The sequence below is a fragment of the Chrysochloris asiatica genome, unplaced genomic scaffold, assembly GCF_000296735.1.
Source record: "Chrysochloris asiatica unplaced genomic scaffold, ChrAsi1.0 scaffold00050, whole genome shotgun sequence".
Taxonomy (NCBI): domain Eukaryota; kingdom Metazoa; phylum Chordata; class Mammalia; order Afrosoricida; family Chrysochloridae; genus Chrysochloris; species Chrysochloris asiatica.
The window spans coordinates 8085749-8110966 of NW_006408568.1; the positions used below are offsets into that span (position 1 = coordinate 8085749).

The 25218-nt window shown below is 39.2% G+C and overlaps 1 protein-coding gene across 4 annotated transcripts in view; it reads left to right on the forward strand.

Annotated features, from left to right (window-relative positions):
- Positions 1-22022, forward strand: part of WNK1 (WNK lysine deficient protein kinase 1) — a 167063-nt gene extending 145041 nt beyond the window's left edge. For 3 of the 4 annotated variants that reach the window (XM_006862707.1, XM_006862708.1, XM_006862709.1), the window contains 6 exons: positions 2341-2414; positions 4973-5634; positions 6811-7013; positions 14094-14288; positions 20805-20992; positions 21702-22022. In XM_006862707.1, coding sequence (XP_006862769.1) covers positions 2341-2414; positions 4973-5634; positions 6811-7013; positions 14094-14288; positions 20805-20992; positions 21702-22022 — 1643 coding nt within the window. Of the gene's footprint in view, positions 1-2340; positions 2415-4972; positions 5635-6810; positions 7014-14093; positions 14289-15061; positions 15134-17818; positions 17861-20804; positions 20993-21701 lie in introns of all 4 variants that reach the window. The other variant, XM_006862706.1, reaches the window with a different exon arrangement.
- Positions 22023-25218: the final 3196 nt, after the last annotated feature.

Here is a 25218-nt window from a genome sequence, read left to right on the forward strand (position 1 = left end):
TGCCATCAAGCCAGTTCCAACCCATAGTGACCCTGCATAGGGTTTCCAAGGAGCAGGTGTTGAGCTTGAACCGCTGGCCTTGCGGTTCAAACCAACTTTGCAGTCCAGCACATTAGCCCACAGACTACACCAGGACTCCTTAGTTGTTATAGTATTAAGTTTTCATTGTGAACTGAATGATAGTTTACATGAGGGAACATTGGTTTTGCACTCAACCAGTCGTATGTTGTTTCATTGCAATGATTACAATCACTTCCTTGCACCTTTGATTAACAGTCTTTGCCTCTAGTTTTTGATATACATAAAAACATGCAGGGGTATATAATCGTTTAAACAACCAAAGGACACATTTTGCGAGGCAGCCTCCTGGCCACCAGCACATAGCCTTTCTCTTTCCATGAGTCTAGAGTCCTTAGCTGCTCTGTATCTCCATGCCATCACCTCTACCTCTATCTCTGGTGTTACTGCTTCTCTGGTTGGGACCCCATGCTCATGGTTTCCCTCTTGATGGTTTTAGGGTCCTCTGTTCCTGCAGTGTAAATGCAAATGTAAAACATTGCTACACCTCTTCTACCTTTACAGTTGTGACAGTCGCAGTTAGTCATGATAACAGTTACTGTTGAATCAAAAGAATCCTATTCCCATCTCCTTTCACCAGACTATCTAGACAAGATGAAAACAATTCAGTGGGGAATCTACCTTCCCCCACTCTCTCTGAAACTGAACTACTTTTTGAAAACTTGTACGCTAGCCACTTATTGCCTTTATATCCCCCACCAACCCACCCCTACCAGTTTTGAGTAACCATTGTCTTAAATTGCCTGTTCCTATCAACCCTGAGTACTGAGGGGATAGGCTTGATCCTTGATATGAGACTCCTTACTGCTCAGTTGGTATTTTGAGCTACTACATCCATAAGTAAAGGTCAAGTTCATCAAATTGTAGTAATTTACACTTGCTTACTCCAGTCGCTGGAGAAAGATATCATGTTTGGTAAGGTGGAGGGTCAGAGAAAAAGAGGAAGACCCCCCCAACGAGATGGATTGGCCAAGTGGCAGCATCGATGAACTCAAGCGTGGCAACAGTAGTGAGGTTGGCCCAGGATTGGGCAGTGTTTCGTTCTTCTGTGCATAAGGTTGCTATGGATTGGTACCGACTCGATGGCGCCTAACAACAACAATTCCATCAAACTTCTTTATCTTCCTTCCTCTTGAGTTCTGATCATCAAGCCATCCAAACGAGGTCAAATGGGTACTATCTGCAAGTTTGGGCATTCTTGCATGCCTCCCCCCACTTCATGTCAGTTGGAAGCTTCACTCTCAGCTATAGCGCACCATGGCTAGGTCAGTGTCCATAGGCTCAGGAGTTCCCAAGTCTCCCCAAACTTCGTACAAACCAACCCTTCCTCTCTGTCTCACTGCATAGTTAACGGGAGTCTATGGAACGTGGTCAAATTCAGCCCATGTCTTCATTACTGTCTTTCCCTCACTTCACTCACCAGTAGACCAACGCGGTCACCAGCGAGCTTACATGCTTGCTCATGTGTTCCCTCTGAGTTTCAGTGTTGGAAGGGCATTTGCCCTGAAGGGACTTGATTGCTTGCTTTGATGGCTCCCAGGCTAAAAGCTTGCTTGTTTTTGTTATAGTAACTCTTAATATGTACACTCCTCAGTTTTCAACACCATTGGTCTCCAATTACCAGGTCGTTAGTTAAAAACTGTCTTTATGCAAAGATGAAGAATGACATCAGCTCACAAAATGAAGGATGATTTCATCTTTACATAACTGCCAAGCTACTAGATTCCTGGCCCAGCCAAGTTGGCACATAGCCTTGACCATCATAGACAACATTACTCTTGTCTTACACCTCAGCATTCATTACTGCCAGACATACGTCATTAATGCATGAAATAGTCAGATAAGTAGACTTTGAAACATTATTATAAATGCAAGATCTCAGATAACGAGTTAGTCAATAATTGAGAAGTAGGTATTACACTTGTGAAGCTGCTTTATCTGTAACTTTCATCCATTAGAACAATACCATGTTATCTGGACATGTGTACAAGGAAACATAAGTAAGTAATGAGAAATTTTCAGACCTTGACAGTTTTTGACAAACATTATAATCTTTCAAACTGAAAATATGTAATATTAAACAAAAACTATGGTTTCCTCTTCTTCGACAAAACTTAAGGGAAAAGCAGGTAAGGGAATTTTCATTACTTCCAACAACTGCCCTCATCTGATAAAGTAGTTTTATTTTGTTGTATTTCCTATCAAAGGAAAACAAATGCAATATAAGTTGTTTTCCTCTTCTTTTTTTTTTTTTTTTTTCAGTTTCTCAAGTCTCAGAAGGCCCTGGCCTAGCAGCTGGTTCAAGAGGTGGTATTATTAAGATGGGACGATTCCAGGTATGTCAATTACTTTTCTTTTCCTTTAATTCTTCTTTAAGGAGGGATGCTATGTATATAATGGAGTCCTGATGTCGAACTATAAGATAAGCACCGGACTGTTAACCACAAGATCGACAGTTCAAACCCACCAGGCATTCCTTGGAAGCCCTATACAGGTTCACTATGAGTCAGAACCAACTCGATGGAATACCAACAACAGCAACAAGTATATAATAACATTATTATCTACCTACTTGGGTCAGAATTTCCAATCCAATGATATATGTCCTTACGTGACACTCTATCACTCTTTTCATCTTTTTCCCCTCATAAAAATAATACATGTTAATTTAAGAAAACGTAAAGTGCTTACAATGTTAGAGAAAAAACACTCATAGTCCCACTGCTTAATTACCCCAGCACCCAAGATTACTTTCTGTGCATTTGTATCTAAAATTAACCCCTGCTGTTGTTGCTTCTCTAAATGTTATTTTGCAGATTGTTTTTCTATATAGTAGTCTAACCACTCTTCTATTAGTTTCTAAGGTGGTTTTTTGTTTGTTTTGTCTAACATAATAAGTAGTGTAACAGTAAATGTCTTTGTATATAAAAACTTTTTCCACATTTAAAATAATTTTCTTAGGATTAATTCCTGAAATGAAAATACTGAGTCAGCATCAGTTAATGCCCTATCATTTTATGCTCCAAGCTGGCCCAGTGAATAAATTCTTGGTATGTGTTTGTTGTTGTTAAGTGCCTTCAAGTCAGTTCTGATTCATAGCGACCCTGTAACAGGTTTCCAAGCTGCAGCTGATGGGTTTGAATTACATACCTTGTGGTTAGCAGCTTAGGGCCACACCAGGGTTCTTGGTATGTTGTTGTTGTTGTTAACTGCTGTTGAGTCGATTCTGACCCATAGCAGTCCTGTATAGGGTTTCCGAGGAACAGCTGGTGAGCTTAAACTGCCAACCTTGCAATTTAAACGGCTTTGCAGTCTAGCGCATTAACCCACAGCGCCACTCCAGGACTCCAGATAGTACAAAATAAACTTTGTAAATCATTTTTTTACTGCTGTTATCTAGTTTCATAGCTGTGTCATTCTCATAACCACACTTGGTGATAGTGTGCCGTGAAGTTGATTCCAACTCATAACAACCCTGTATAGGGTTTCCAAAGCTGTAAATCTTTATGGAGCAGAAATCCCTCATCTTTCTCTTGCAGAGTGATTGGTGGATTCAACCTGCTGACCATGCAGTTAGAAGCCCAAAATGTATTCCACTACACTATCAGGGCTTTCATAATCACACTTAGAGTCAGGGATACTAATTGATGTTTTTCTCATTTGCGAATTGGGGTCCTAAGATTTTGTAACTATGTTGACTTGTATTTATAATGCATGGAATAGCCAAGACAGGTTTCTAGATCTATACCTAACTGGTGTGGCGCTGCAGGATAAGCACTGGACTGTTAACCTCAAAGTCGGCGGTTCAAACCCATCAACCACGCCTCAGAAACCTTTATACATGATTGCTGTGAGTCAGAACAAACTCAATGACCCTTAACTACAACCACCTCACTTACTATCTCGTTATGCAACATTTCACTTTTAAAACAATAGTTAAAAAAAAATCTATCCAACTATTTTACACATTAACAACTTACCATCTGGCACTAACAAAAGTTGAGGTGCAAGGCAAGATAATGATTAAGATTATGGTTAAGTGTCAACTCAACTGGGCTATAATTTCTCCCTGGTGTAGCAGTTGTGTAATGCTGTCTTTTATCAGTTTTGTAATGATACAATCATCTTCTGTTGTGTGACCTGATGTGGTCATCTTCCACTGTCACATAATGCCAGTTTTCACATAAAAATCCTAGTCTTTGGAACCTGGCCATGTTGTTATATGAGTTGTTGTTGTTGTTGTTATGTGCTGTTGAGTCAGTTCCGACCCATAGCGACCCTGTATAGGGTTTCCAAGGAGCTTCCGGTGAGTTTGAACTGCCGACCTTGCGCTGTGTGGATGCATTAACCCACAGCGCCATGTGAGGAGTGGGTGCGGTTAATTGTGTGGATTCTCGACAGATAGCTTCTATTTTCTATTTATTGGAATTAACCTTTGTATATTTTCTTATTTACAAGCAATCTTCAGAATTCTACCACCTGTTTTTTTATGTATTACATAAGACATGAATATGAATCTTATGCATGAAGCATGAGATATGAGAGCACTTGGTTTGCAATTTCCTATTCTTGATGTGGGATGTATAACCAAACGATTTCATTGGTGAGGTGAAACCAGCCACTCAGCATCTACCTCTTCGTACAGATTATTTGTTGTTTATAATGATATTCAAGTTTCAAGTTGTTTATAATGGTATTCAATTTCACAGACAAGGCTAGAGGGACTGTGAAAAGAGATACTTTACTCATGAACTGGGAATGATTACTTTAATCATTACTGTTACACTTTAATCGATGACAATGATTAAGGTTTTTTGGAGGCAGGGAATCCATACTGAAAGTTGATTATTGGGGACATTTGTTTTGTAACCCCATCTTGGTCTCTTCCTGTCAGGTTTCAGTTACAATGAATGATGCCCAGAAAGAGGGTAAAAATAAGTCAGAAGATGCAAAGTCTGTTCATTTTGAATCCAGCACTTCAGAGTCCTCAGTGCTATCAAGTAGTAGTCCAGAGAGTACCCTGGTCAAGCCTGAGCCTAATGGAGTAACCCTACATGGTATTTCTTCAGATGTGCCAGATGGTGCCTATAAAGCCCCTCCCTCTGAGGCAAAGTCAGAAACTGGGCAGCCTACCAATATTGGACGCTTTCAGGTGACAACTACAACAAACAAAGTGGGTCGTTTCTCTGTATCAAGAACTGAGGACAAGATCACTGTGGCAAAGAAAGAGGGGCCAGTGGCATCTCCCCCTTTTACGGATTTGGCACAAGCTGTTCTTCCTGCTGTGATACCAAAGAAAGAGAAGACTGAACTGTCAGAGCCTTCACATCTGAATGGGCCGTCTTCTGACCTGGAGGCTGCCTTCTTAAGTAGAGATGTGGATGATGGTTCAGGCAGTCCACACTCCCCCCGTCAACTGTGCTCAAAGAGTCTTCCTCTCCAGAGTCTCAGTCAGAGCCTTAGTAATTCATTTAACTCCTCTTACATGAGTAGTGACAATGAGTCTGATATTGAAGATGAAGATTTAAAATTGGAGCTGCGACGGCTACGAGAAAAGTAAGTATACTTTAACTTTTGAGATATTATCGAATGCCCAAGAAACTTTAAAAGTGAACTTTTGAGGTAGTCTCTAGTCCCTTCATTTAAAAAAAAATCCAGGATCACAACACCTTATTTTAATGGCACAGATTATACTCAGAGCTAGGTAACAGTGCCAAAGTCAGTATTCTCTTTATTGCAATATCCTGCTGTATCATTTCTTTAAAAGAGAATACAGTATCTAAAAGTTGAAATTGAGTATGTAGTTTATTAAATCCTTTTGTATACTCAGACCATTTTTTAAATTGTTACTATAGTATTATGAATAGCACTTTTATCATTATTAACCATTCTTAGCTGTCAGATGAATCTAATAATGGCATTGGATTGATGGTTATGTTGCCAGGGATATTTGGTTATATTTGGCAAATTGAATCAGAGTAGCAAATCCTCTCTTTTTTGAATATGGCCTCAAAAATCAAGAAATCTTTCTCTTCTAATATGTCATCAACCATTTGATAGAAGCTTGTTGGACTTTGACTTGGGGTGGGGGAGGTGGCATTAGTAGTAGAATCCTAATGATAGAATCCCTACTTCTCAATGTTGGAGATCTGGAGTCCTGGTGTAATGCTGTGGAATAAACATTGGACTGCTAACCTATCAGTCACGCCTCAGAAACCTTAGATAAGGTTGCTGTGAGTCAGAACCAATTGCACAGCACTTAACCAGAGCAATGCTGGAGACCCAGGTTTGATTACTCGCCAGCACATCTCATGTGCAGCCACCGTCCATCAGTGGAGGCTTAGACATTGCTATAAAGCTAAACAGTCTTCATCAGAACTTCCAAACCAAGAGGTAGTAGGAAGAAATGACTCCAAAAAATCAGCCAATGAATTCCCTGTTGATCACAACAAGGTGTGATCCATAGTTAGTCATGAGGATAACACAGGCTCAGACAGAATTTCATTGTACTTGAGGTTGCCTTGAGTCAGAGACTGATTCTGTAATCAGCAATGGAGGTTAGTGAGATGAATTAAAGAACTAGAATCTCCAGAAAGTAGAAGTTTGATTAAGTACACTTGGGACACAGGTTCATGAGTAAGTAAATTGTTGAATGCAGATTCAAGAATGTGTTGTTAATTTTATTTGAATTAGTTGGTTATGATATTTTCGATCATGTCTTATCTTTTGTAGACATCTTAAAGAGATTCAAGACCTTCAGAGTCGCCAGAAGCATGAAATTGAATCTTTGTATACCAAACTAGGCAAGGTACCCCCTGCTGTGATTATCCCCCCAGCTGCTCCCCTTTCAGGGAGAAGAAGACGACTCACTAAAAGCAAAAGCAGTAAATCTAGTCGCAGCAGTTCCATAGGAAATAAAAGCCCCCAACTTTCAGGTAAAAAAAAAAAAACAACAACAAAACTATAAATGGAACAAGTCATCAATGACTGTACCATATGCTGTCTCTAACTGTATGTGTAACCTGTTGGATATATTTTATTTTTGCTAAATTTCAAAGGAGTTTAGTTTTCCTAATGTTCTTGCTTCCTTTATTCTTATTACTTGTTTTATCTCTGCATCTGTATTCACTTGACAGTTTACCCTGTGTCTTTGTGTCTTTATATGTTCATATGAGCTTTTTATGAGGATACCACTCAGATATGATTCAGACTCACTTTAATCCAGTATGACCTCATCCTAGTTTAACTAATTACATCTGCAAAAACTCTGTTTCCAAATAAGGTCACATTCTAAGGTTCCAGGTGGACATGAATGTTTGGGGGACACTTTCCATCTGAGTTGTTGTTGTTGTTAGGTGCCATCAAGTTGGTACCAACTCACAGTGACCTTATGCACAGCAGAATAAAACACTGACCGATCCTGGGCCAACCTCACTACTGTTGCCATGCTTGAGTCCATCGATGCTGCTACTTGGCCAATCCATCTCATTGGGGGTCTTCCTCTTTTTCTCTGACCCTCCACCTTACCAAACATGATATCCTTCTCCAGCAACTGGTCCCTCCTGACAATATATCCAAAGTATGAGACACAAAGCTTGGCCATCTTGGCCTCCAAGAAGCATTCTGGTTGCACTTCTTCCAAAACAGATCTATTGGTTCTTTTGGCAGCACTTTCAATATTCTCTTCCAACACCATAACTCAAATGCATCAATTCTTCTACCGTCTTCCTTATTCACTGCCCAGCTTTCACATGCATATCAGGCTATTGAAAATACCATGGCTTGGGTCAGGCGCACCTTAGTCCTCAAGCTGACATCGTTGCTCTTCAACACTTTCAAAAGGTCTTGTGCAGCAGACCTTTTTAATCGAATGATGTATTGCATTATGCAAATCCATCTGAGTAAACCTAATAATACTATATTTATAGATTCAAGGGATTGGGACTTGTTCAGGATCACTGTTCAACCTGTTACAGAAGCCCTCTGTACATTGTTGTTGTTGTTAAGAGCCATCAAGTCGGTTCTGACCCATAGCGACCCGTGACCCTGTAACAGGGTTTCCGAGGTTGTAAATCTTTACAGGAGCAGAAAGCCTCATCTTTCTCCTGCGGAGCGGCTGATAGTCTCGAACTGCTGACCTTAAGGTTCACAGCCCGATTCGTAACCACTACGCTACCAGACCCTATGTAAAGGGTGAAGATAATAAGAATACTCATGTTCCACTAAAATTGCTAAGGAAATACCACAGGCTTGGCTGACTTCATGTGTACAGTCACACAAGATTCCACAGACTCCACACTTTAAAGGTCTCCATATTTGGTTTAATGCTCTGCTGTCACCATCTTGAAATTTTGTTCAAAATTTTCAGATCCTGCATTTTCATTTTGCAATTTTGGTATTATTGTCAAGTGCTGTCTAGTTGATTCTGATGTCCCCATGTACAACAGAAAACTTCCTGTGCCTCACAGTTGTTTTCCTTGAGCCCACTGTTGCAGCCTCTATGCCAATCAGTCTCATTGAGGGTCTTCCTTTTTTTTTGTTCTTTTAGTATATAAACCCATATACCTAATACACTGATGACTTTTTATGGTCAGAACTGAGCAGTTCTTATTTGTATGTGCTGTTGAGTCGGTTCTGACTCATCGACCTAAAGCACAACAGAACAAAACACTGCCTGATCCTGTGCCATGCTCACAGTTATTGTAACTCTTGAACCCATTGTTGCTACCCCTGTGTCAATCCATCTCGTTGGGGGGTGTTTTATACTTTAGTGCTGACCCTCCACCTTACCAAGCATGATGTCCTTCTCTAAAGACTGACTCCTTCTAATAATATGGCCAAAGCATGAGAGACGAAGTCTCACCATCCAGATTTCTAACGATCATTCTGGTTATACTTTATCCAATACAGATTTGTTTGTCCTTTTGGCAGTCCATGGTACTTTGATTATTTTTCTCCAACACCATAACTCAAAAATACCAATTATTCCAGTCTTCTTTATTCATTGTCAAACTTTCACATGCATATGAGGTTATTGAAAATACCATGGCTTGAACCATATGTACCCTAGTCCTCAAACTGAAGATCTTTGCTCTTGAATACCTTAAAGAGATCAAATCAGAAACAGGGTCACTGTGATTTGGAACTGTCTTGAAGGCACTTAACAACAACAGCAATGAAATAACATCGTTTGATTGCTTGACAGTTGCTTCCCTGAGTGCTGATTATGATTGTTGTTAGGTGCCATCAAATCAGTTCTGACCCATAGCGACCCTGTATAAAACAGAAAGAAGCATCATCCAGTCTTGCACCATCTGCACAGTTGTTTCTACACTTGGGCCTGTTGCTTTGCCACGGTACCAGTCCATCTTGTTGGGGATCCTACTCTTTTATTACTGATCCTCCACTTTTCAAAGCATAATGTCGTTTTTCAGGGAGTGGTCCCTCCTGATAATGTGTCTGTAGTATAGAGACGAAGTCTGGCCATCTTGGCTTCTAAGGAGCATTCTGGTTGTACTTTTTCTAATACAGATTTGCTTGTTCCTCTGGCAGTCCATGGACCTTTAATATTCTTCTCCAACACCATACCTCAAATGTATCAGTTCTTCTGCGGTCTTCTTTATTCACTGTCCGACTTTCACATTGTCGAGACAAGCAAAATGAAGTCTTTGACAACTTCAATCTTTTCTCCATTTATCCTATGTTAACTAGTCCAGTTGTGAGAATTTTTCTTTTCTTTACATTGAGTGCAACCATATCTAAGTCTGTGGCCTTTGATCTTCATCAACAAGTATATTAAGTCCTCTTTGCTTCCAGCAAGCAAGGTTATATCATTTGCATATCACAGGTTGTTAGTGAGTCTTCCTTCAATCTTAAATGCCACATTCTTCTTCATATAATCCAGCTTCTCGGATTATTTGCTCAGTGTACAGAATAAATAAGTTTGGTGAAAAGATACAACCCTGATGTACACCTTTCCTCATGTTAAACCATTCAGTGACCCTTTTTCTTCTCAAACGACTGCCTCTTGGTCTGTGCACAGATTCTTCATGTGCACTATGAGATTGTCAGATTCAGAATGACCAATATCAGTTTACTTCAGCTCACTAATACCATGGATTTATGGATTCCATTTCATTTTTGAAAACTTCCAGTTTTCCTAGATTCATTTTTGGGACATTCCATGTTCCAAGTATTAATGAATGTTTACAGCTGTTTCACCTCATTTTAAATTGTGCCTTATCAGCAAATGAAATTCCTGAAAGCTTTACTCCATTTGCGTCATCATTGGTCAACTACTTCAAGGGAGGCAGTTCTTCCCAAGTTATATTTTGAGTGTCTTCCAACCTGAAGAGCTCATATTTCAGTACTGTATCTGACAATATTCTGTTGCTCCTCATCATGTTTCCGTATTCAATATTCTTGTGCTATCTGACAGTGTTCCACTGCTATTGATAAGGTTTCAGTGGCTAAACGTTCAGAAATCCTTCTTCCTAGTCTGTATTAGTCTGGGAGCTCAGCTGAAACCTGTCTCCATCACAAGCGATCCTGCTGGTATTTAAAATACTGGTGGCTTAACTTCCAGCATCATAGCATCACACAGGTCACCACAGTACGACAAACTGAGAGACGAGTGACGCGCAGATTGAATAAGTATAGTGAAAGTGTACAACCCTGGTGCATGCATTTCCTGATTTTAAACCAATCAGTATCCCCTTGTTCTGTTCAAACAACTGCCTCGTATTCTATGTACAGGTTCCTTATGAGCACAATTAAGAGTTCTGTAATAGCTATTCTTCATAATGTTTTCCATAGTTTATAATGATCCACACAGTCAAAATCCTTTGCATAGTCAACAAAGCACAGATAAACATCTTTCTGGTGGTAGTCTCTGCTTCCAGCCAAGATCCATCTGACATCAGCAATAATACCTCTCACTTATGTCCTCTTCTGAGTCCAGTTTGAGTTTCTGGAAGTTTCCTGTCAATACACTGTTGTAACAATTTTTTTTTTTTTAATTAGCAAAATTTTATTTGCATGTGATAATAATGATATTGTTCATTGGTTTCTGCATTCCATTGGAAGTCTTTGGAATGGGCACAAATAACGGATCTCTTCCAATCAGTTGTAACAAAATTTCTTGGCACAAATAAGTGAATGCCTCATGTGCTGCATCACTTGGTTGAAAGATTTCAATTTGTATTCTGTCAATTCCTGGAGCTTTGTTTTTTGCCAATACCTTCAGTGCAGCTTGGACTTCTTCCTTAAATACCTTTGTCTCTTGATCATAAGCTCTACCCCTTGAAATGGTTGAACATCGGCCATTTCTTTAGGTACAGTGACTGTGTATTTCTTCCTTCTTCTCTCAATACTTTCTGCATCATTAAATATTTTGTCCAGAATCCATCAATATTTCAAGTCAAGACTTGAATGTCTTCTTCAGTTCTTTCTGCTTGAGAAATGCTGAGCGTGTTCTTCCCCTTTTTATTTTCTAACTCCAGGTCTTTGCACATTTCATTATAATACTTGACTTTGTCTTATCAAGCTGCCCTTTGAAATTTTCTGCTCATCTCTTTTACTTCCTCATTTCTTCCATTTGCTTTAGCATCTCTATGCTGGTGAACAGTTTCAGAGTCTCTTCTTGATATCATCCCACAGCTCTTCTTTCTTGATTTTTGGTCATTAGTGTTTAATACATCAAATCTGTTCCTGAGATGATCTCTTAATTCATGTGGGATATGTTGAGGGTCACATTTTGGTTCTTATGGACTTGTTTTAATTTTCTTCAGCTTCAACCTAAACTTGCATTCAAGTCTACCCCTGGTCTTGTATTGGCTGATACCAAGTTTTTCTACCGCTTCTTCCCACAGATGTAGTCAATTTGATTACTTATATTCCATCTAGTAAGGTCCATGTGTATAGTAAGTTGTCTCTTACGTTGTTTTAAAAAGGTGTTTGCAATGAGTAAGTCATTGGTCTTGCAAAATTGTGTCATGTTATCTCTAGTATCATTTCTATCACCAAGGCCATATTTTCCAATGATTGTTTCCAACTTTTGCGTTTAGTCACCAGTATTTATTAATACATCTTGGATGCATGTTTCATCAATTTCAGGCTGAAGAAGTTAGTATAATTCTTTGGTTTCAAACAGTTCTTAATGATAAGTAAATGTAGGATTTTTTAGTCATTAAATTTTTGTCTTTGTTTTGTGTCATGCATGACTTTTATTATTTGTTTATTAACTGCCTTCCCATAACCTAAGTTAATACATTATCTGCCCTCTAGCCTGTGAATACTTCTCCCCTCCTACCCAATTTATAGTTATTTTTAAGGAAAAAAAAAACACTTTTAGTTTGACTGTTGACCCATATAACTCACGTTTACAAATTCTTGGGCAGTTAAAAAAAAAAATACATTGTTTTTTAATGAATGAGTTGGTCATAAGTGCAACTGGGATAAATTTGGATATCATAGATATTTATTTGGGTAGTCCTGGTGTGGTGCTATGAGTTAATGCACCAGACTGCAAAGGCACTTTGAACTGTAAGGTCAGCGGTTCAAGCTCACCAGCTGCTCCTCAGAAACCCTATACAACGTCTCTATGAGTCGGAACCAACTTGATGGCACTCCACAACAACAACAACCAGTGGTAATTGGAGTTCTGATGAGGTGCTGTGGGATCAGCACTAGACTGTTAACCGCAAGGTCCACAGGTCCAACCTACTAGCCCAAAACCCTATACAGGGCGGCTATTGCACTGGTGTGGCACTGTGGGTTAATGCGCCAGCCTACAAAGCCATTTGAACTGCAGGGTCAGCGCTTCAAGCTCACCAGCTGCTCCTCAGAAACTCTATATAATAGGGTTGCTATGGGTCAGAACCGACTCAACGGCACTGAACAACAACCAACCTCAAGGTTCTCAGTTCAGACCCCAGCACTCCCTAGAGACCTTATACAGAGTCTGCAAGTCTGAACTGACTCAACAGCATATAGTAACTTTGATTTTTTTTTTTTTTTTCCTTTAGCTGTAGTGGGGTAGAGGACTTGCAAGTGGTCAGTAACCAAAGAAAGAGTTCAATCATAATTTTTTTACAGGACTATAATTTATCTATTTATCTTGACTGTGATATATTAAAAATGGGTTTCGAAACATTCATGAAAAAAATGAAGTTAAAAGATGCTGGAGTTTTTTTTTGTTTTGTTTTGTTTTTGAAGACTTCCTGTATACAGTTTTGTGAATTTCTTATAATCTCAACAGATAATTTCCTGAAAAGTGAAAAAAGTCTATATTTCTTACATATTTTTCCAATCTAATATAAATTTGTTGGAAACCAGTTGCAAATTTTACAGGAGTTCTCCATTAGAAACTTTTCAGAGATTCCCATACCTTTTCTCTCTAGTACATTAGAGCCAATTCATGCAACTCAATTCATAGAGATGAAATTAGAAGGGGATAGTAAGTAATTTAGATTCTGATTCCAGTTTTAACATACTTTTTTAGTCAACTTATACTCATTTAGTAAATAGGCATTAGAGAAATCCGTTTCAGGATAACTTGACTTAGTAATTGAAAGCCATCTACCAAGAATACTTGTTGTTGTATGCCATGGAGTCGGTTCCGACTCATAGTGACCCTCCACAGGGTTTCCAAGGCTGTTAATCTTTACGGGAGCAGAACGCCTCATCTTTCTCCCGCGGAGCAGCTGGTAGTTTCGAACTGCTGACCTTGCGGTTCGCAGCCCGATTCGTAACCACTGCTCTACCAGAGCTCAGACTTGTGACCTCTCTATCTAAAGTTCAAGGTCTCACATGGGAAAGTTTCATATAGAGCAATAGTCTGCCCTTGTGCCTATTTATTCTCATGCCTTTCCTCGCTCCCCTCCTGTCTGTAACGCCTTTGTTCTTTAATCCACCATTAGTCACTCGATGGGACAAATTGAACCTATTAAGAATGGTGTTTTATGAAGTGCATTGGGAAAGTATACATGTTTCCTCATGGTACTTTCTTTTGACAGGTAATCTGTCTGTTCAGAGTGCAGCTTCAATTTTGCACCCCCAGCAGACCCTCCACCCACCTGGCAACATCCCAGAGACTGGGCAGAATCAACTGTTACAGCCCCTAAAGCCATCTCCCTCCAGTGACAACCTCTATTCAGCCTTCACCAGTGATGGTGCCATTTCAGTACCAAGCCTTTCTGCTCCTGGTCAAGGTAAGAAGTCAAAGCAACCATCATTTTCCAAAAAACATTAAAATGGAGATATTGGCAGACCTAGAACAAAAATCTGATGAGTATAACCTGTTGTTAGGTGAGTTGGGAGACAGGCCAGCTGACCAGAAAACAGTTTGGATAACTCATTTGGGATTGGGGACTTATGCTTTAAAATCAGACTTCCCAGCTCAAATTTTTAAAGACTTAGCAATTTCTGAAAGCTAATGTATTTGCCTACAAGGATGTAAATGCTTTTGGCATCTTAGTAAGTAGTAGAATATGAAGGTGAATAAATCTACAGTTCAATTTTTTAGCCATAATCTTATTTTCCAAATATAGTTTTGTGAGATTACAACTCAAAACATTCTACAGAATAAAGATTTAGTAACACTAGAATGAGAATTGAAAAGAGATTAGATACCTTGGTGAAAAAGAATAGGAGCAAATATAAATAACTAGTTCAGCTGCCTTTGTCACAAAATCACAGAAATTAGAGATTAGAGTGTTTCTTCACAAGATGAATGTCCTTGCTTAGTAATCAGCATAGCCTAGCTAAATTTTTTCAGCTGAGAAAAGCTTCAGTATTTTTCAGGTAGAGGGAACTGAGTCCTAATATTTCTTGTGCTGTATATCTGCCCTTTCCCCCAGAAGCTTGTCTTCTGTGTGCCATCTTAGTGCATTTCACCACTTCAGCCTCAAGTTTCTAACATCTTGTAGTTGTGTTCTGTCTCTTTTCCTCTCTCTGTTCTTCCCTGTTTTTCCCCTTCTCACAGGCTGTGCGAAGTTTAACTGTGCATCTGAGCAGGTGACATTCAAACCTGGTGGCAGGAGGACCCGATTTCTGAGTACGCCCTGCTTGGCTCTTTGTGTGTAACACCTTTACTCCTTCCTCGTCTTTGTTTTTCTGCTGCTTGGGTCTGATGTTTCACGCAGCCCATTTTCATTTGTCTCTTTGTATATCATCTACTCAATCGCTTGGCTGAACTGTTACCCTCAGAAGTTTGGGTCCTCATGTTAATTATGGTAAAAGATGTAGAAATAATAATGGGTTTCTATAAGCTTCAAAGTAAATTCTGTAGAACTGCTTTTTCATAAATCCTTGACAGAGAGTAGATTGGTATCAAGACTGCTATGTCATTTAGAATCATACAGAATGAACTTAAGTCATGTTCAGTCTTGCTTTTCCCTCGCATTAGAAGTGACAGGAAGCATTATGACCACTGATGCTTTAGATCCTTTTAGCAGGTAAAAGACACACCCTATTTTTCTATTCTTATCTTTCAGAGTAAATTAAAGTCTTTTTTTTCTCTCTCTCTCTTTTTTTACCTTTTCAGTTAAGCCTAAGCATCTACTAGTTGAAAAGATGCGTTTCTATTCATTGGTTCATTCCTCCACCACTACCCTCTCTCCCCATTAAGTTAATAATTCAAAAAGGGGTTTTTAGTGTACACAGGTTAAGCACTTATTATGTTAGAGACCAAGGCCTAGCACCTGCATGTGAACATTTTTGACATAATGGTTGGGATTCCCCAGTGCTGTACTTAAAAATAAAGCTGAGTAGCAAGTTACCCAACCTCTTCCACCTCATCCTCACTCATAAATAAAGAAGATGCTTGTCTCAAAGGGCTACTGTACAAATCAAATAAGCTTATGTACCCATAAACATGTAGCTCTTAGGAAGCACTCACAGTTCCCCTTTCATTAGCAAGGACTTTACCTGGCACATGTATTTTAATACCATTTTTTAATAATCAGTAAATGCACAGTGAAATGAAAAGTAGAAAAGTTTTGATAGAGTCTGGATAAAAATCTTCTCTATTAAGGCCTCAAACTTCTGATGTGGTTATTGAAGTGCTTTTTAAATGCATGTACTAAGGTCATCACTGTTTTGGAGTATGGTTCAGAGGTCTTTGGACCTCTTAATGGTGGAAAGAATTTATACTACCTCCCCGCTTTGTTCTCTGTAATGACCAGATTTCAAAGGAAAGTACATCAAATTTGCCTTTATGTATTACATTGAATTTTCATTTTCCTCATTCATACACAGTAATAATTCTAGTACCCTTGGTTTTTTTTTTTTTCGTTTATTTGTTTTTTACTTTTTTTCCCCCTCCATTAGTAATGGATTGACTGTACTATAGAGACTATAGAGAATGTCTTTTGCTGCCTTCCCCCGTCTATCATATATTACTGGGCCATTTAGCAAAAGAAGAGGTGGGAGATAGTTCTCAGTTTGGTACAGTAGGGTAGTTTTCCAAGCATATCAGATTTTGAGGACTCAGATTAATAACTTTTCTGTCAGACTTACCTGGACCAAGCATATTAGTACCTTGACACTTGAATAAGCATTTAATGTTCATGTCCACTTAGAAAGATGAAAAGACATTAATAATAGGGGTGGCTATTTTGAAGTAGTATGTGACATGCTAGGCCTGTTACACAGCCTGAAATGTCTGAAAGGGGAGAAAGAAAACCAAGGTCTTTTAGTGAAGTGTAACATGACAGGTACCACTTTATACATTTATAAATTCTCCTCACACTCTGAAAGGTAGGTTATATTATCCCTGTTCAATGAAAATGATTAGAAAGATTAAGTAATTCAAATATAGCTAGTGAGGCTGTGTTCGTCTAACAAAGCCCAGGCTTCTTAGAATTTACTTGCTGCATCCTACGAACCAGTCTCATTTACCTGTTAGAGAATAATAGGGTGTGGGTGCCATTATTGAAATCTTATCATTTTCCTTTGGGTCTAAAATAAAGACAACCCTACATACCTTAAAGGCACATCAGTATCCATCATGTAAGCCTCAGTGAACAAATGCCAACAGACAGACTTAAGACAAATATAGAAAAAAAGGTATTTTTAGGGATGGGAATTTTACTAGGTTTGGGTGTATTATTTTGTGCTCTCAAAATAGGTTATGTTTGTTAGCACGGCTTAGCTTAATGCTCTATCTTCAGAGACTGCTTGTTTTCCACAATTCTTTTAAAGATTTTTCTGGAAAGGAAGGAGGTCATATGTATGTACATCTATATAGTATCTATGATGTGGGAAATATAATAGCTAATTTAATTAACTTAAAATAAAACTGTAACAGCCTACTGTAGTAGGATTGCTAATGCATTTAATTGAGTATTTAAAAACCCAGCAGGAGAAACAGAAAGTGGGACAGGGTCAATGGAAAGACTGCTTAGCTGTTTGAAATTTAAAGCAGTGAGCCCTAAGAGACTGGAGGACCTCCCCTATTCCAGGTTGGAAGATGCAGGGCATTATTCTTTTAGATACAAACATTGTATGTGGGAACTCAGCTTCTGTAAGTAAGCCAGGTACCATTGTCCATTAGTTAAAATTAACAGTCAGTTAGCTACATCCCATAGAACTGTGTGTCTGACAGGAGCTACCATGCCCTACCAATCTGTCTCCCCTCCTGTTTTCTCTTGCTGGGCTTTTATGTGCTGTTTGGAGATTCTAAATATTTTACACTGATGTTTCTTTATCTTTAACACATTGCTCTCTCTTTGTGCTTCAGGGAAGATGGTGAAAAAAGTCTGTCCTTGCAACCAGCTCTGTAGTAATTATCTTTTCTTTCTGTTATTTTTGGTCCTTGATTTCAAAGCCTGTTGCCCATGATTTCTTTGAATCCTGAAGTTTCACACATCCCTGATTCCTAACTTACACTGTTAAATCACTGTATCCTTATCTAATATTTTCTCTAACGTGCTTACTTGCTCACTACTGGCTGTTCTTCCTAATTGAAAAATCACCTCATAGTCAATGGTCTCAGTGATGACCCCTGTGAATCTACCTCTGTAACAGGCATGGATGGATAATGCTGAAGGATATGTATAGGAAGATCAGGGATGCCTACCTCCTGTGAGGTAAAGAGCCATTTAGAAATTGCCAAGTATATGCCAGACTTTGTTCTAATCCCTAGGAAATCAGCAATGATCAAAGCATACAAAAGTCCTTGCCCTTATAGTTTACATCAGCATGGGAGGTGTCTATTAGATCACTGAGGAGAGAAACACTACTTTTTGTATGTAGAGTTGGCTTCTTATATTGGTGGTGGCTCATTAAAATGCAGATAGTTCAACATTCCAACTGGATACCTCCAGGGTAATACAAGAAAATGCAATCCTTGAGATACTGAGCAGTAAGTTGTGGTTCATAATAAATTGTTACTAGAATCTGACGATACTAAGTCAAGGGATATATTATAGCAAGAGGAAATGTTAAAAAGTTCATTGGGGGGTAAATTTTAGGTCTTTTCAATAAAACTAAAAAGGGTTTAGAAGTTAATTAGGACACTGTGAAAGGCTTCTCTCCTAACCTTACATTGAAGTCTACTCTTCCCAGGAGTTGATTTCCGGTCAGAAAGGGATTGTTGTATTTATTTATTCCCTTCTCTAACAAACGCTTGTTTCCAGAAGCCAGAATAAGGAGGTCATTTGTATAATTACCTCTCTCTCCTGGCGTAAACTCCACTTTTAGAATCTAATAATTATCTAATAGAATTGTTAAGAGCCATTGAGTCAATTCTGACCCATAGTGACCCTGTATAGTGTTTCTAAGGAGTGGTTGATGAGCTTGAACTGCCGACCTTGTGGTTCAAACCTATTTTGGAGTACAGTGCATTAACCCACAGTGCCACACCAGGACTCCTCTAATAGAATAGAAAGGTTAAAATGAAATTTGGTTATACAGGGACTTCACAGCATCAAGGAGGCCTAGCCATCAGACTAGCGAGGTGTGACTCCCAGCATGAGCTTGTTGTGAATGAGCAGTGCTCACTTGTGATGATTTCTGGTTTTGTCTCACTCATCATCAGGCTCACTAAGCAATAATCATTCAACCCAGATGCCAGCCCTCATGCATGTGAGATTGTTGCTTTCTGGATTTCCTCGCTATCATGACTGTCTGTCTTCACTGCCTGTGCTTCCTGCTTCACCCTGACTACATTTGCTATTCAAGGAAGGCTGTTTCCTGTGCTGTTTACTTTTCCAGTAGGGTTTCCTATACTGCAAGGGCTCTTAACTCTTTCCTTTACATTGTATATGCACTAGCAATTCCTTAGTGGCTCCAGCAGACATTAAGAAGTGAGCTGATATTCACCCTGCAATGGTTCTGTCTTGCCATGGTGTTAAGAAGCATGTGACCTTCCTCAGTCTGCAGTTGCATCTCAGAATTAACCAATACTCTAGCACTGGCATGCTTGTGTGTGCCATTTCCTGGGTGGTACATTTTAAATTTGAGACCAGCACCAAGGACTTGTAAATGGCAGGTTTGCTTCAGGTGTGCTGCTGTGCTCTGGTGTGGCTTTGATCTTAAAAGCAGGGAAAACGTGTGCACTTAGTTTGCACCCAGCATTTCTTGGGTATCTTACAGACTGTTGGCTCACAACTTTAGTAGCTTTTATGTATTTTGCAGCAATGACTGGTAAGAGAATGGGGATGGGGATAAAAAACAAAACTATGACTCTTCTCTCCCTCTTCCCTAATACTTGCCTCTTCGAATAATCTTCAGTGTGCCCTCCAGCAGAGCCGAAATCAGGCAGGCCACAGACTCCTTATTTCTCATCAAACCACAGGAATAGAATACCTTCATCATAGCTTCTTCCTCCCTTTTGCACCCCTGCCTCAACTGAATGTTCCTGCTGCCTTCCACCTGGGGATGCTTACTGTTCTGGGAAGATTGGGGTGGGCGGGGGAGGGTGCTAAAGGGGCGGGTAAAAGGCTAAGAATTCTTGAACCAATTGAAACTGAGGTTGTCTTCAAGAAAACCGTATCTTCCAGGAGTTGAAGGCCTCAGGCCCACGCTAGAGCCCCATCCTCATGAGTAATCTTGGTTCTTTACTCAAGAGAAACTGGGAGGTGCTGAAAGCTTAATTTCTCCCAAGAATATGTGTATATTTTCATGTTTATGGATCCAGTTGAGAAAGTGTTTTTGAACAGAGCATGCTACTACTTCTCTTATCACTACTTTTTATTTTAAAATGGCTAAAGAATGTGGCAATATTGGAACTCCATCTTCTTTTGGGCAAAGCTTTGTGTTTCTCTTACTCCTACTTTAACCTTGCCCAGTGTACAAGAATTTCTCTTCTTTTGCCCTGAATGCTGCAAAATCCCACCACACCAAACTTCATTGACCATATAGCACACCTCCTTCATCAGCCTGATGCTGTGATGCTGGGAAACAGTGCTGGCATTCAGTTCCAGCACTCTTTTTTAAGGTTGTATATAAATGGCTGAGAGAGGTCCCTGCCCTTTGTGCCTACTGTCAGGATATCCTAAGATGTTCATCCTTAGGTGTTCCTGAAAAGAATCTGTTTTCATTACCCTATAATGTCAAAGTAAATTGCTAAATAAAACCGTGTCTTCCTTTCTTGCATGGCTTTCTAATTCATCTTCTCCCCATTCTGTGGCTTGCCATTTATCTTCCTATAGTTTACCCTCTTCCTGAAATTATAACCCCGGCTGCTTTTAATGTGTATTTTCTGCTGCTCCTTATAACTCTAGGGACTAGCAGTACAAATACCGTCGGGGGAGCAGTGAACAGCCAAGCCCCTCAAGCTCAGCCTCCTGCCTTGACATCCAGCAGGAAGGGTACATTCACAGATGACCTGCACAAGTTGGTAGACAATTGGGCCCGAGATGCCATGAATCTTTCAGGCAGGAGAGGAAGCAAAGGACACATGAATTATGAGGTAAGTATTCCCTTTTTGCCATTTTCTAATCTGTCAGGTGCTGTAGAATCAGCACTGGACTGGTAATCTCAAGGTCGACAGTTCAAATCCAGCAGCTGCTATTGGAAAACCTACGCAGGGTCTCTAGGAGTCGGAATCAACTGGATGGCACACAACAACATCAGAATATCACAGCACACATCAGAGGCAATATAAATTATCTAGATTGTTGTTGTTATTGTTGTTAGGTACCTTTGAGTTAGTTCTATTGACCCTGTATAGGGTTTCTAATGAGTGACTGGTGAGTTTGAACCACTGACCTTGCAGTCCACTGTGTTACCCACAGCACCACACCAGGACTCCAGATCAGTACTTCATATTGTGCTATCACCTTTAAGAGCACATATATTTTAGCACTGTAACAAGATTAAAAATTGTCCAGTTACCTTTTTTTTTCTTCCTTCTCTATACCTATAGTTCCCTATTCCTTAAACACACTGATCTACATGCCCATAAACACATGCTCTTCCCATTCCAATCAGAATAGATATTCTCACCTCTATCTGGCAAGTGTAACAAGTCAGTAAATATTATGGAAGTTTTTATTTTGCTATGCTCTATGATATTATAACAGTCCCAGTTCTAGACTTAATATTTTAGTACCACCTATTTCACACCTATGGGTATTAATAGCTACACCAAACTTTACACTTACTTGTTTTGTTTTCAGGGCCCTGGAATGGCAAGGAAGTTCTCTGCACCTGGTCAGCTGTGTATCTCCATGACCTCAAACCTGGGTGGCTCTGCCCCCATTTCTGCAGCATCAGCTACCTCTCTAGGTCACTTCACCACCAAGTCTATGTGCCCTCCACAGCAGTACGGTTTTCCAACTGCCCCCTTTGGCACCCAGTGGAGTGGGACAGGTGGCCCAGCACCACAGCCACTTGGCCAGTTCCAACCCGTGCCAGCTGCCTCCTTACAGAATTTCAACATCAGCAATTTGCAGAAATCCATCAGCAACCCCCCAGGTTCTAACCTGCGGACCACTTAAATCTAGAGACATTCACTGAGTAAATTTGGGGGCAGGAGATGGAATGCTGGGGCTGGGGGTGGGGTGGGAAAGTAACCTATATACTAACTACTAGTGCTGCATTTAACTGGTTATTTCTTGCCAGAAGGGAATGTTTTTAATACAGCTTTGAGCCCTCAGAATGGAGAATTTCCCTCCCCCTTCATCTTTTATTGGAGTGGGACAAGAAGAGCAGCTTTCTTGTGATGGGGCAGCTTCAGACTATGCTTTCCTATTTCTCTGTATTCAACGGTGAGGGCTAGGAAAGAGATCATATTTATTAGGAAGCTATGAGAGAGCTCACTGTAAAACCAGGCTCCTTCCTTCCCTGTATTTTCAGATCACTGGAGCTCTTAATTTGGTACCACCACAAATCTCTTACTCCTTCAAGATTCCAGACCACAAGGCAAAAAAAATAGGCTCTCTTCTACCCTGTCTCCCTCTTTTTTTTTGTTTTTCAACTCTAGAACCCAGTGAAAAACCAAGGGACTGGGGTAACCACCGTTTCTAAAGAATAGGTCATTAGTGCTTTAAGCAAAAGATATTAGCAGCTTGACTGCAGCATCAGCAATTAGGAAAAAAGATTAAGTTCCCTGCGGACATGTAACTTTGCCATCAGTTTTGATGTGGAAACACTGTGATATATAAATGTTGTTGGACAACAGTAGTTTTAAAAGTAAAATATGAAAGATATAAAAAGTTCAAAAAAAAAAAAAAAAAAGCTAGCTCTGTCCTTTACTTATTGAGACACTTTAACTTTTTTCCTTTGTATTTCCATTGTATTAGATAAATAAATGTGAATGTAAAATTGTATAAATTACTGTACTTGAATACTTCTGTTCTCCCAGTATTGCTTGCTGGATATTTTAGTGCCTTGGACTTCTACTGCTTCTGCCATTAGCATCAATTTCTCATCAGACCCCAGATCAGCAGAGGGCATGTGGAAGGAAATCTTAGGTCCATGTGACCCCAGCAGTGGATATGCCAAAGGGAAATTGAGAGGTTTTTGTTTTTAAGTCATTTAACAATTTTGTCTAGAGCAGGTGTAAGATGAGCAGGGTGAGAAGTTAAGTTGACATCAGTGGTTGAGAGCAGAATGTTCTGCTTGGGGAACATTGAGAACAGGTGTTATAAAATTGGGCAACTTAGACGGTAAAGAGGTGACATGTGCAAAACATACAGAAAAGACTTGAGAATGGGAGAACAAACTTGAAGATACATGACGCCTGGCCAGTGGTTGCCTTATGCCTTATTTGAGCTGGGCTTGAATAGATGAGTCCAAGAGAAATGGCTGAACATGAAGGGGATTGGGGCTGGTCTTAAGTTGGGAAATGTGATAGTGAAAAGTCACAGATGGAGAAAGTTGCTCTAAAAAACTGTTTGGATTGCTTTCCTGTTGTTACACATGTACCATGCATTTTTCAGCTTGGGTTACTATCTTCTGTGGAAAGTAGACCCACATATGAATTAAGAATTTTAAGAAAGAATGCTTATTCTTATCCATTTCCTGTGATGCCCAAATGGTTGCAGGTTTATAATCTATTGTGCCACTTTTAATATTTCTAGAATTGCAACTGATAGTCTCATACTTTCATATAAACAAATTATTTCCCTTAATAACTGCAACCAACCAGTATTATTTAGCATTATGCCTAGTGTGATGGACATTTATTTACAAAGCTTTCAGAAAATATTTCCTAATTGGCTATGTTTGGGATCTTTATTGTCTCTGAAGATGGGCAAAGAAGCTAGAACTCTTAATTTTGAGGGTGCTTCTTGACTCTTACTTGTAAAATTGACAGACTTCCAATCTCTTATCCACCTCAATGGCACATCCCAGGATCACAAAAAAAAAAAAAAAAAAAATAGGAAGAGCCTGGTGGTTATCTGGATCCTGTTTGTTCCTTTCTGGGCTGGAGTTCCAAGTCCTCATTTTAAAAGAGGGTGTTTGTTTATTCTCTGCTGATAATTTTTGGAGAGAGGAAAAGAGTAAGGATAGAATAAAGAAGGTGCCACATAAATGAGAAATGGACCACCTAAGAGGAACAAAACGATACTTTCCACCAGAGGAACAAAGGAACCAAATGCAGCACATTGTGGTTTCATTATTTTGGTTTAATAATTTTGAGATCTCTTCACTTACATACAAGAAGAACTGGTTTTATTTACTGTTGATTTTCTTTCCCTCCTGTGGATGAAATAACTGAAGCCTAGAGGAATGAACTAGTGCTACTGAACTGTTTAAATTATTTTTGTGTTAATAGTACACTTTGAGTATCTTTTTCCACATTAAAAAAAAAAAAAAATCTTTCTGAATTATAAATGTTTTCCTTACATTATTTAACAATGTACACTGTCTAAAAAAAATAAAATTAATTCAAACCTTGGGGGTTTCTCAGCAGCCGTTAATTGTACATTTTGCACTAACTCGGGTGTTGCGCTTCTTGTAAGATTGCGCTTTGTGCTTCAGTTTGTTACCTTTGTAGACTTATTTAATGAAACCATTCAAATAAACCAAACGCTTTTGTTGAGTTGTGTGGTTTCATTTCTAGAAAATTTTACACGTTCTTAGATCTATTTTGAGTTGTATGCAATTTATAACTGAACTCCTAATTCATACAGACTTTTCTTTTAAAGCATCAGTTCTGTCCTGAACTAAGATTATGATGCAGACAAGAGGCCAAGGACATTTTTCCTGAGGAAAAGTGGTACAGACATGAAAATCAAAAGATGACCAAATCCAGGCAACAAGATTTAGAAAGGCAAAAACTTTTAGAAGATGAGGAAATTGGGGTAAGCTGCTGCCTCTCACTATTCCAAAAAGAAGATGACCTTCCTCAACTTCATGGAGGATTCCTTATCTAGTTCACAGCTACCCATAGATGGGGTTGTAATTTTAAAAAATCATGTAAAAATCCTGCTTTAAGATTAAAGGCACAGCCTAAATTATACCTTAAAAGGTAAAACTAAAGTGTCACCATTTGGGGGAAAGAATTCTGAAACATGAAAAGCCAATTTATGTTAAGGTGGACTATAACTCACATCAGAAATAAGGAACTACAAACAGCTGTTTTCTACTACAAAGCAACGAATTTCTTGTGCTTTCTCAAAATGCCATTTCCTTGATCTTAGTACATTATTTCTGATTTTACGAAAAATGTTGGTCTTGAAAGAATAC